Source organism: Pongo pygmaeus, chromosome 6 (genome assembly GCF_028885625.2).
Source record: "Pongo pygmaeus isolate AG05252 chromosome 6, NHGRI_mPonPyg2-v2.0_pri, whole genome shotgun sequence".
NCBI classification, from domain to species: Eukaryota; Metazoa; Chordata; class Mammalia; order Primates; family Hominidae; genus Pongo; species Pongo pygmaeus.
In genome coordinates this window covers 151499337-151511825 of record NC_072379.2, presented here as the reverse complement: position 1 = coordinate 151511825, position 12489 = coordinate 151499337, and the positions used below count along the sequence as shown (strand labels likewise).

Here is a 12489-nt window from a genome sequence, read left to right as displayed (position 1 = left end):
CATTTAGAATAGGCTCTGGGAATCAAAGTGTGTGTATTTTGCCCAAGTAGAAGACACAGTTTAAAGTTAACATCCTAGCTACTAGAAGGGAAAGCAAACAACATCGCTGGAAAAGAAGCCTATTTTTTTTTACCTTACACTAAAACTACATTGCGAAGATCAAAAGAAATCAAGATGAGAGTGTGCCTCTTTAACGCCAGGCCCAAAGTAGATGCTTATTAAATGATAGTTCACCCCAATCCTTCACAAATGGTTGATAGGTCTTACTATTTCCCACCTATTCAAATCTAGAATTTTTTCACTCCCATATACTAATCGATAGTGAATGGAAAGCACAGAACAGATCATCGTCCAAGTGTTAGGTATTAGCCTGAGAAATCCAGAATCCCATATTTGTAACTGTCCTTCTTGAGAAAGTGCATTTTTCAGGCGGATTGTAGTCGCATTTTTCTTTTTACCGTTTTTACATATTATGAGAGATGGCTTAGAAATACTTCGATTTTTGCCTCTTCATCACAACACACTGAACGTTAAAATCAAGTGGTTGGGTTTTTATTGGCTTATTTTGTCTAACCGTTTTATTTCTCGAGCTGTCATCGTTCTTTTCGTCTTACATCCTTATGAACCTTTTCTGGATTAAAAAAAATGACGTTATAATAAGGAAACTCTAACTGGCGTTGGATTAGAACGAAGTTGACTCCATTCCTTTTCCTCCCCGTAGTGTGGGCGCTACGAGGAAAGACCTCGGCGAGAACCAGCGAAGCCCGGGCGGCCCTCGCCGTGCGGGCGCACACTTGCTCCTCGCGCCGGGCTGTGCCGGGCGCCCGCGGCCGCCTCGGCGTGTGTCGGCGGCTCCCTCCCGCCCTCGCCCGCAGTCCCCCGATCCCGATCCCGGATCTCTGGGTCCACAGCTTTGCTCCCTCCCGAGCCGGAGCCGGAGCCGGAGCCGGAGCCGGAGTCGCGGATGGGCCCGGCCGCCGCGTCACAGGGGGAGGGAACCCGGGGGGAGGGGGAGGGGGAGGGGGAGGGGCGGTGAGGTCAGCGGCGGCGGCGCGTCCGCGGGCGGCGGGAGCGGCGCATGCGCGGAGCGAGGCCCGTGAGTGGCAGCGGCGGCGCGCGGGGGGCGGGCGAGGGGCCGAGAGTGGGGGAGCGGGCGGGGGCCGTCGAGGCGGCGGTGTGTGGGCGCGACGGCTGCGAGTTGGAGAGGTCTGTGGTGCGGGTCGCCCCGGGGGATCCCCGGCGCGGGCCTCGCGCGACGGCCACGGTCGCGCGGCGTGTGTGTTGGGTCCACGCACACCCGCAAAACTTCCTCCTCCCCTGCTCCGGGAGAGCGAGCGAGCGTGTGTGAGAGAGCGAGTGTGAGGAGCGAGCCGCGGCCCGGCGCCCAGCGCCGCCACTGGAGCAGCTGTCAAAACTTCGCCGCCGCCGCCCGGGCCTGACGGGCCTGACGCGCGGGGGAGGGGCGGCCGGCCGGGGGCGCGACCCCCTCGCCGCCCCCGCCGGGCCCCGCGCCGGGCCCCTTTCTCCTCCTGCCGCGGGCGGCCCGGGGGAGGGGCCGCGGGCGGAGACCCCGGGGGCCGGCGCCCCTCACACCGCCCGCCCGCCCGGCCGCCCCGCCCGCCCGCACCCGCCGGCCCCGCCCGCCCCGCACCGCCCGCCCCGCCCGCCGCCCCCCGCCCGGCCCCTGCGCGCGGAGGTGCGCGCGCCCGCGCCGATGTGTGTGAGTGCGTGTCCTGCTCGCTCCATGTTGCCGCCTCTCCCGGTACCTGCTGCTGCTCCCGGGGCTGCGGGAAATGCGAGAGGCTGAGCCGGGGAGGAGGAACCCGAGCAGCAGCAGCGGCGGCGGCGGCGGCCGCGGCGGCGGGAGCCCCCCAGGAGGAGGACCGGGATCCATGTGTCTTTCCTGGTGACTAGGATGTCGTCGGAGGAGGACAAGAGCGTGGAGCAGCCGCAGCCGCCGCCACCACCCCCCGAGGAGCCTGGAGCCCCGGCCCCGAGCCCCGCAGCCGCAGACAAAAGACCTCGGGGCCGGCCTCGCAAAGATGGCGCTTCCCCTTTCCAGAGAGCCAGAAAGAAGTAAGTTGAGTGCGAGGGAGCCAGGCCGGGAGCCAGCGGCGGCGCCGGGCCGGAGCTGTCACCGGGCGCCCGCCCCGCGGCCTCCGCGCCCCGGCGCCCCCCGGCGGGGTGGGGGCGGGGCGGGCCCGCGGGCGGCGGCGACTCCCGGCCCCGGCCCCGCGCCCCTCGGTAGCCGCCCGCGCCCGGCCTCCCCCGCTCCGCGCCGCCCGCCCGGGCTCCCGCCGGCGCCCGGCTCCGAACACTTTACTTTTCAGTCGGGCCTTTTCACTGGGTCTTCTCCGCGACTCTTCTTTTGGAGAAATTTCTCGTAGTCGCGTCTTGGCCTAGCTGGATCACTGAGAAAACAAGCCCGGAGCGCGCCCAGGTAGTCCCCGGACGGACTCCGGGCGAACCGCCGAGCCGTCGGCGCTCGGGAAACTCTCGGAGCTGTCAAAACGCCCGGGCCAGGTGGTCTCGGGGCGCGGGCTGGGGGCGAGAAGAAAGCGGCCGGGCGAGTGCAGCTTTTGTTTGTCAGCGACTTGCTCCTGGAACTTTTCCTGGTCCCAAACCTGTGTTTTCTTCTTTTGATGATATATTAGGAAGCCATTTGACTTTTTCCTCCCCCCTCCCCCAACACCCAGAACCGCACTCCCGGGCTCCGAAAGCACAACTCCTGTGGGATCCCACAGCTTCGGGGAACGGCCTGCCTAAGTTTTGGAGACGTAGCCAGTGTCCCCTCGTAAGGCAGAATACCAAGAGCACTTACTCGGAGAGAGTGCAGATGTAAATGTCGCTTCCCTCGTAAGTCTTAGCTGTAAGGGGCTTGGGAATAGGGTCGCCTGCCTTTGAGCGTACAGTAGGGCGAGACACCAGCTTATTAGAGGACCAGAAATGTCTTCTTACAGAACGGTTATTTGACGGCTTGGCTTGTAAATTAAGAAACCGTTTTAGTGCCAGCGAACTGCTCGGCTTCTGTGGCTCTCGCGTGTGCCGTGGAAGAACTGTGAATGTCTCTCGAAGTTGTAGAATGGCGTGTGTGCTTACTCATTTCATGAGATGATATTCTCATTGAACTGTCGGGAGTGGAAGGGTGCGCTGGGACGTGAAGGAAGCCAGCACGTTTATGGATAGGCTGTTTCTTTGGTTCGGGTGCATTCACTTAGTAATAGTATCGTTGTTTGGTGATTTGTAGTAAAAATAGTAGCGTGAACTGAGGCATAGCAGAGCTGGGTTGTGGGAACCCATTAAGCTCTTGAATGTGCTCTTTTCTTGCCCCACTGTCCTTTTACTATGAAAAAGATTTAGGGCCTTCAACTTGCCTCCATATTTTATTGCCAGCTCTTACCTAGCTATGATAATCGTGAGGGAAGCAAGTACAGGATGTGTGTACATTATTACATTAGCTTCTTGGTGATACAAAGTTAGGACTTATTTACTATGCCACTTGCATTGTAATACAATGGCAAGTATAAAATGCCCTTATTCTATATTAATTGAAATTTGGAGAGGGAAGTGGAGGTTTAAGTAATTTTTAGACGTCTAAGCCACTTTTTTGCATCCTTTAAAGCAACTCAGGACAAGCCATATTGGGGTTTTACCTTGATTGCCTCCTATTTCACTATTTGCAAAGCATTTCTTCATCTCTTACTGAACATTAATTTGCAATTATTGTTTTAAATTTGCATTGGAATTCTTACTCTAGAAAGATTAGATCTATGTTGTCACACCCCACACCCCATACTCCTGTAAGGGCGTGCTTGTGCACGCGCACACGCGCACACTCGCACACACCCTACTTTTGAAATGAGCTCATTTGTATTAGTGCAGCTTCTGAGTGCACTGGACGATTAGGGTATTGCCACTTTATTATTTTAATTCTTAATCTCATATTATGAAGAAAATAGCCTTTGGAGAAGATAAAAAATTTCTGCTGAATAACAGTATAACTATAAAACATCAAAACTTTTGGAAATATTTAGAACAAATGTGAGTCTGTAGAGAGTTTTTTCTTTTAGATTTGAAAACTAGTACTGCTTTCTTTATAGGAAAGTAAAGTCTACTGGTAAGTTTGACGGGTCTAAACTTTTTAGAGCGTTTTTTTTGAAATTGTGTCTTTTGAAGGGAATGGAATCTCCAGTTGTTTTTAGAAACATGTAAATGGAAACTAGCATATGAATTGGAAAGCAAAGAGAAAGTTTTTCAATTGTGTATCTCTGTACTGTATAAGAATCCATGCAGAAAAGACCCTGTAGTTGGATAGTAAAGACCCTGAAAGTGAAACTTATGTGTAACCAGTGTAAATTAGGTTTGTAACCAGTGAAATTATGTGAAATTGCAAATAATTCACCTGAGAAGTGAAAATTAATCTTCTTTGCTAAATACCATAGAGATATTTTAAGTTGCTAATGTTACTTAGATGTTCATTAACTTAGTGAGTTACATTAAGGAGAGAAGATACCTTTTTTTTTTTTTTTTCTGGATGAAGTCTTGCTCTGTAGTGCAGTGGTATGATCTCGGCTCACCACAACCTCCGCCTCCTGTATTCAAGCGATTCTCCTGCCTCAGCCTCCAGAGTAGCTGGGATTACAGGCGCGCGCTATCGCACCCAGCTAATTTTTTGTATTTTTAGTAGAGACAGGGTTTCACCATGTTGGCCAGGCTGGTCTTGAACCCCCGACCTCAGGTAATCCACCCTCCTCAGCCTCCCAAAGTGCCAGGATTACAGGCATGAGCCACCGCACCCGGCTGAGAAGATGCCTTTTGACAATGAAGTGTATTTGTATGTTTATCTTTGGCTTAAAAAAACATGCACCACCAATTATACTTTCCTCAAGTTTAAATTTTTAATAATTAGGTAAATAAAGCATTTTCTTGTCTTATAGTGTTAGCTAGATTGTTTTTGTGAATTTTGTCATGAATAAAAAGCATAGCTGTATAGTTACTGCTTTTACATTAACTATAAATATCTTAAAATTTTACTACCTAAAATCAAGAAACTTGAACTGAAGCTATTAATCTTAGAGTTGGAAAAGTAAATAGAGGTTTCCTATTGTACAAATGTCAAGTGGCACAGTGAAATTTACATTCATTTGAAAGTTTTCCTTAACTGTAAAAAGTATCAAATTGTTTGATAATTTGGAGTAGTTCATCATCTTTATCAGAGGCACAGGTCTTAACCATTGGCAAGCCTCTGTCAGAATATGCACATATTGAAGATCTGATTATTTTTGTGTTAATGTTAAAAAATTTTTCTGAAGCTTTTATCTTATTTTTTCCATCCTTACACCATAAATTCACATTACCAAGTTGGGAAGCCAAAGAAACATTCTACTCTACTATGTTTCTTACCAGTTCATGAAAGTTGATGTTAGAAATGGGTGTGGGTGTGGGGGATGGGGGTGGGTGTACCGAAGCAGCAGGTGGTAGGGATAGGATTTCTGAAGCACTATCCTTGGCCCTTTTTGAGTAAACTCTTTATACCCTGAACCACTTTCTTTTCAGAGGGCAATTGCTATTATTAGAGAGCCACCTTAAGCATTATTGTTTGAGAAAAATTAGGCACAACCAGTGATTGTCATTACAAGGACCAGCAAAAATGGCTAGGTTGCTACTCTGTATTTGTAACACCCTTCCCCCAACAAAATTTCTTGTTTTCATAGCTGTGAATCTGAAATAAGTGATAGAAAACTGTACTGCATTACAATATATACCATTTAATAAAACAAGTTTATAGTTGAGAGATAGCACTATTATTCATGCTTTTTGAGATAATGCAGATTTGTAATTTTTATGACAGCAATTCTTAATTTATTGTCCAAGAGATTTGATAAAATTTTTGATAGTTATTGGTCTCTGGGACTCAATAGGCACTGAAATGTTTTAATTCAGTTGAAAAGTTGGTTCAGGATTGCTACCCTCTCTTACCTGTTGGGAGGTTGTTGTTTAACCTGACCTGAAATTCCCAGGAATAAGAACCTGTTTTTTTTTTGACAAGAGTCTTGCTCTGTCGCCCAGGCTGGAGTGCAGTGGTGCTATCTTGGCTCGCTGCAACTTCCGCCTCCCAGGTTCAAGCGATTCTCCTGTCTCAGCCTCCCAAGTAGCTGGAGTAGCTGGGACTGCAGGCACGAACCACCATGCCTGACTAATTTGTATTTTTAGTAGAGACGGGGTTTCACCGTGTTAGCCAGGATGGTCTCAATCTCTTGACCTCGTGATCTGCCTGCCTTGGCCTCCCAAAGTGCTGGGATTACAGGCGTGAGCCACCGTAGCTGGCCCAGGGAATTTCTAATATTTGAGAAGATGTTATTTTTAGTCTGTTATACAAATTTATATATTGTTTACTAATATATAAATTTACATATTGGTTACTAATATAAACTTACCAATTTACATATTGGTTACTAATATGTAAACTTGATAAACATGGATTTCCATGGAAATTTAAAAGTATCACGACAATTTGTTTTCCCATTCTGAAACTTGCAATTTACTACATTTTCCTACTATTTCAGTTAATTCCATAATGCCAGATTTGTTGTCAATTTGCCGAGTGACAAGCCACACTGCTTCCTCTCATTCCTCTATTCCGCAAAACTGCAAAGTTTCCCAGACCACAGTCAGGTTTCTCTGGGTAGACAGTGGTTGTCCAACTCTGTAAACTTAAGTCACATTAAGTTTATGACAGAGGGGCTTCGTGAAACTTCATTGACCTTCCAAGGTAAAAATTGGTCAGTTTTCAGTTATAAAGGACATTAAGGATGGGTATGGTGGCTGATACATGTAATCCCAGCACTTTCGGGAGACTGAGTCAGGAGGATCACTTAATCCTCATTTAAAAGGAGTTTGAGACCAGCCTGGGCAACAAAGTGAGGCCTTGTCTCTACAAAAAAATTAGCTGGGTGTGGTGGTAGGCACCTGTAGTCCCAACTACTCTGGAGACTGAGCTGAGAGAAGATTGTGTGAGGCTTGGAGGTTGAGGCTGCAGTGAACTGACATCACGCCACTACACTCTAGTCAGGTGACAGAGCAAGACTCTCTAAATAAATAAATAGGAACATTAGATGGTCTCTCTGCACTCTTGCCTGGTGGGGACGTGTTAGATACCCTTGTTAGGTTGTGATTTAGTTTTTTAATCTGTGAGATGTTTGGGCCAAACAATTTTTAGCTGCCATGGAATAAACTTTCCAGTCAGCGTGTGAGTTTGTGTTTGCCTTTACTTTTTTTTTCTATGTTGTTTTGGTCCATTTTTATCTTTTAATTTCAGAAAGCTGATTAATCTCTTCCTTTTCTCTTTAAAAATTTTCTTTATCATGTTTGTGCTACAGTGGTTATTTTGAGAACTTGTTGGCAGGATAAGTTGCAAAAGTTATGAAGTAGTATAGGGATGATTTCTGGTTTTTTTTGAGACAGAGTCTCACACTCTTGCTTAGGCTGGAGTGCAGTGGCGTGATCCTGGCTCACTGTAGCCGCCAACCTCCGGATTCAAGCGATTTGCCTGGCTCAGCCTCCCAAAAAGCTGGGATTACAGGCGCATGCCACCACACCCAGCTAATTTTTGTGTTTTTAGTAGAGATGGGTGTTCACCATGTTGACCAGGCTGGTCTCAAACTCCTGACCTCAGGTGATCTGCCTGCCTGAGCACTCCCAAAGTGCTGGGATTACAGACGTGAGCGATCACGCCCGGCTGAGATTATTTCTTTTTTTATTATAGCCATTGCTTGTAGATATATGCTGGTGGTTATCTGTAAAAATGTAATAGGCCGGGCACGGTGGCTCACACCTGTAATCCCAGCACTTTGGGAGGCTGAGGTGGGCGGATCACAAGGTCAGGAGTGGGAGACCAGCCTGGCCAATATGGTGAAACCCCGTCTCTACTAAAAATACAAAAATTAGCTGGGCGTGGTGGCGGACACCTATAGTCCCAGTGACTCGGGAGGCTGAGGCAGGAGAATCGCTTGAACCCAGAAGGCAGAGGTTGCAGTGAGCTGAGATCGTGCTATTGCACACCAGCCTGGGCGACAGAGTGAGACTCTGTCTCAAAAAGAAAAAAAAAGTAATAGACCAATCTTGAATTTATAATTGGAAGTGTTGATCCGTTTATTTGCAGAATTTGAAGGACTTAAGAGCACAAGTTGAGAGAAACAAATGACACAGCTCTTTTTGCACTTTGTAATATTCTAGAAAAAGCCTCAGGTAAAAGGTAGGAAAATTGTTTCACTTTGTTTCTGCTGTTAATTTTGTGATGGCAGTAACTACATATGATCCACAAATGTAAAATTGTTTAACAAGTTTTAAGTTTTCTATACTTTTATGTAACTTTTTAGATCTTTCATTTGCTACATGTTATTTAAAGAGCTACAAAGTGCTAAATATGTCCTGGGATGAACAGTCAACCCTGGAAGATTTATTGTGGGGTAGAGGGGTGCTCAAAGATTTGGAGGAAGTAGTATTTGAATTAGACCTTGAAGGATTGGTGGGATTTAGCCAAGTAGAATGACAAGAAAATGAGTGTGTGAGGGAGCAATGTGAATGAAATTATTGAGGGAAGGAGGTGTAAGAGGTGGGGTGGCGTGTGACTGTGTGACTAGAACAGAGGCTGTGTGTAGTGGTGAGGCCAAGCTGTGATAGTTCTTGAATGCCAGACTCATGAGTTTGGGCTTTATCCTGTAGTCCAGGAGTTATAAACTGTTTACAGGGAGCAGGTAAGCAATTTAAATGAACAGTAGGCTGCTTCTAAGAATCTGAATGACAACTGACACTTTAGACCTTGGGTTGGGGAGAAAATGGGAAATAAAAACAGCCTTGGGGAAGTCTAGGAGTCCTTATGCCCTGCTTCAGGTGAAACTGATACAGAATTCTGGCTGATGGTTGCTATTTGAGATGCTGTTTCTAGATTTTTCAAGAGGGTGGAAACTTGGATTTTTATGATTTTTTTTTTTCTTTTTTGAGATGGAGTTTTACTCTTGTTGCCCAGGCTAGAGTGCAGTAGTGTGATCTCGGCTCACTGCAACCTCTGCCTCCCGGCTACAAGCGATTCTCCTTCCTTAGCCTCCTGAGTAGCCGGGATTACAGGCGCCCACCACCATGCCCGGCTAGTTTTTTTTTTTTTTTTTGTATTTTTAGTAGAGACGGGGTTTCACCATGTTGGCCAGGCTGGTCTCGAGCTCCTGACCTCAGGTGATCCACCTGCCTCAGCCTCCCAAAATGCTGGGATTACAGGCGTGAGCCACCGCACCCAGCCCTTTTTATGATTTTTAAATTTGGATTTTAAGTGTTTTTCATTAATTAGAATCTAAAACAGTATTTGCGCCTACACTTTGTAGGCTAGGTTTAATCTGTGGACCACCAGGGGACTACAGGTCTCAATCTCTGCTTTATGCCCGGTTATTTTATTTTTTAAATGAAAGTTTTCAAAGCAGGTATTTACAGTATTCTTGAGGATAGGAACCTTACTAAATTACTTTGTATTCTGTTTAGCATTTATGCATTTGAATGTAGGCACTCAAATACTTGGTGATTTAATGATGCCTATTATTAAAAAAAACACTCTGGTAATAATATGGAGACAGGAGTTACCTGGAGGCAGAGATAATAGGCTGTTACAATAGTTGTAGTGTGCGTGATCAAGCCAAAGCATAGAATGTTGGTAGTGTGAATGGGGAGGGAGATTCCAGTCACTGCAAAGGAGGAATTCGGCAGTTTCTGGCATAGATGTCGTAGCAGGCGTCCAAATAGATTGGACGCCTGCTAAGCATTCGGGGAAGTAGGACTGGAGTTGAGGAATCGATTAGGATAAGTATTTAAAGATGTGACTTAACGTGTAATCACTGAGAATATGGCGTATGGGAAATAGTAAAGGATTAGGATGCTTTGTTGCCCTTAGGAGATAGGGGACCAATTATACCTGGAAAAACAAGAAAGGAAGTCAGAATATATTCTCATTACAAATGGACAACATATACATACAAGATGCTCATGGCAGCAGTATTAGTAGTAGAGAAAAGTTGGCAACAACAAAATAGGCATCAGTGGACTACCATGCAGTTTTCAGTCAAGACATAGAGATAGATCTGTGGGCCCTGAAGTGGGAGAACCTCTACGATACATTGTTGAACTCGAGAAAAACCTTTCCAAAAGCTGTAAAGCAGTAAGTTTAGTAGTAACTTTATTTTGTGAAAAGCACATAAACCCAAACTGTGCGTGTATTTTGTGCGTATAAAAAGATTGGGAAGAATACATAATAAATATTAATACTCTGGGGGCCGGGTGCAGTGGCTCACGCCTGTAATCCAGCACTTTGGGAGGCCACGAGGGTGAGTCACGAGGTCAGGAGTTCAAGACCAGCCTGGCCAAGATGGTGAAACCCCGTCTCTACTAAAACTACAAAAACTAGCCAGTCACGGTGGCAGGCACCTGTAATCCCAGCTACTCGGGAGGCTGAGGCAGGAGAATTGCTTGAACCTGGGTGGCAGAGTTTGCAATGAGCCGAAATCGTGCCATTGCACTCCAGCCTGGGCGACAGAGTGAGACTCTGTCTCAAAAAGAAAAAAAAAAAACTCTGGGGAGTATATTCTTTAAATATACATTTATGCATTAAAAAAAGAAAAAAGCTTAATACTTCAAAAATAGTAAAACATTTGACAAATAAGAACACCAAATTCTGGGGGCATCACTGATTATAGAGCCTAGACCTTCTGGATTCAAGTCTAGGTTGTACTACCTATTAGCTGTTTGACCTTGGGCAAGTTATTTAAATTTTTTGTGCTATGGTTGCCTCACCTGTAGAGAGGACGTAATAATACACCTAATTTAGAATTGTTGTGAATTTATATATATGTGTAGAGAATTTAGAACAGTTTCTGGCATAGACTAAGTCCTATTAAGAGGTGCCGTTGTAAGGATTTAACTACTGTTGTTACTGTCATTGCCACTAATCATCAATTATCAATCAGTTGCCTGTTATAAACTATTTAGAGACAGAAGTGATTAGAAACCAAACTCACTCTAAAAATGCCATGATATAAGGCTGGGTATGCTGGCTCACACCTGTAATCCCAGTGCTTTGGGAAGCAAAGGTGGGAGGATTGCTCAAGTCTAGGAGTTTGAGACCAGCCTGGGCAACATAGTGAGATCCCCATCTCTACAAAAAATTAAAAATAGCTGGATGCGGTGGTATGCACTTGTAGTTCCAGTTACTTGGGAGGCTGAGATGGGAGGATTGCTTGAGCCCAGGAGTTGGAGGCTACAGTGAGCCGTGATCATGCCACTGCACTCCAGCCTGGGTGACAGAGCGAGACGCTATCTCCCCAAAAAAAAAAAAAAAAAAAGCTATGACGTAAAATAATGCAGTTGTTATTGGAGGCGGGGATACTGGAGTGGCAAAGATTTTCTTTGTATGCAGATGTCCCCAATAAATAGAAGAAAGATTTTTAAAAAGTTAGGTCAGCAGAAATCTCTATGAAATGTTTTTCATTATGAGCAATACACGAAAAACAGCCAAAGCAATTCCCTAGGAGTTGTATATGTGGTAATGTTATTCCAAAATTTTTTATTGCTCAAACCTTTAAATGTTGTTAGAGTAGATTTTTACATATTATAACTCTGCTGGCTAGGGTTTTATTAGTCGGCCTCCCTCAGTGAGACTTGTTTTAGGTGGTTTTAAAATGATTTCTTACATCTTTTATCCTTGGTCACTTTAAATCTTTACACCTTATTGTAATCGATTTACATTAGAAGCAGCATACTTGATGGTCTCAGTGAAGTCTGTGTGGTGTTGTTCTTTTAGTGGAGCCTAGCAAAAAAAGAATTTCCTTGATTTCCTGATCTTTGGGATTCTAGTCATGTGTACCACATTTGGAATAAGCACATAGTTGAATATAAAATGACAAAATGAAACATAACCATATTCTTTACCTTAAAGTTCTCATCATTGGATTGTTCTACCATAGTTGAAGTGTTTGGTCAGTATGGCCAAGTGTTTGTTTTTGAGACGGAGTTTCGCTCTTGTCACCTTGGCTGGAGTGCAGTGGCACGATCTCGGCTTACTGCAACCTCTGCCTCCTGGGTTCCAGCGATTCTCCTTCCTCAGACCCAGGAGTAGCTGAGAGGTACAGGTGCCCCGCCACCACGCCTGGCTAATTTTTGTATTTTTAATAGAGACGGGGTTTCACCATGTTGGCCAGGCTGGTCTCAAACTTCTGACCTCAGGTGATCCACCCACCTTGGCCTTCCAAAGTGCAGGGATTACAGGTGTGAGCCACTGTGCCTGGCCCCTAAGTGTTTCTTATATTAGACTTTCATACTTATAGAGTTGTAGAATATTAGAACTATTAATAGTTGAGAATTCAAGAAGATTGAGTCTAACCTCTCATTTTATAGATAACTGAGCCCCAGAGAGATTATGGAATACTAGAAGTCATATATTAAGGTGTTATC

At 45.8% G+C, this 12489-nt stretch overlaps 1 protein-coding gene across 21 annotated transcripts in view; it reads left to right on the top strand.

Moving 5' to 3' along the window:
* Window positions 1-1046: 1046 nt before the first annotated feature.
* KMT2C (lysine methyltransferase 2C) overlaps window positions 1047-12489 on the top strand; it is a 303468-nt gene continuing 292025 nt past the window's right edge. For 16 of the 21 annotated variants that reach the window (XM_063668009.1, XM_063668024.1, XM_063668018.1 and 13 more), the window contains exon 1: window positions 1688-2076. In XM_063668009.1, coding sequence (XP_063524079.1) covers window positions 1916-2076 — 161 coding nt within the window. In that variant the 5' untranslated portion in view covers window positions 1688-1915. Of the gene's footprint in view, window positions 1097-1131; window positions 1207-1661; window positions 2077-12489 lie in introns of those variants that run through there. The other 5 variants (XM_054495266.1, XM_063668010.1, XM_063668006.1 and 2 more) reach the window with 5 other exon arrangements.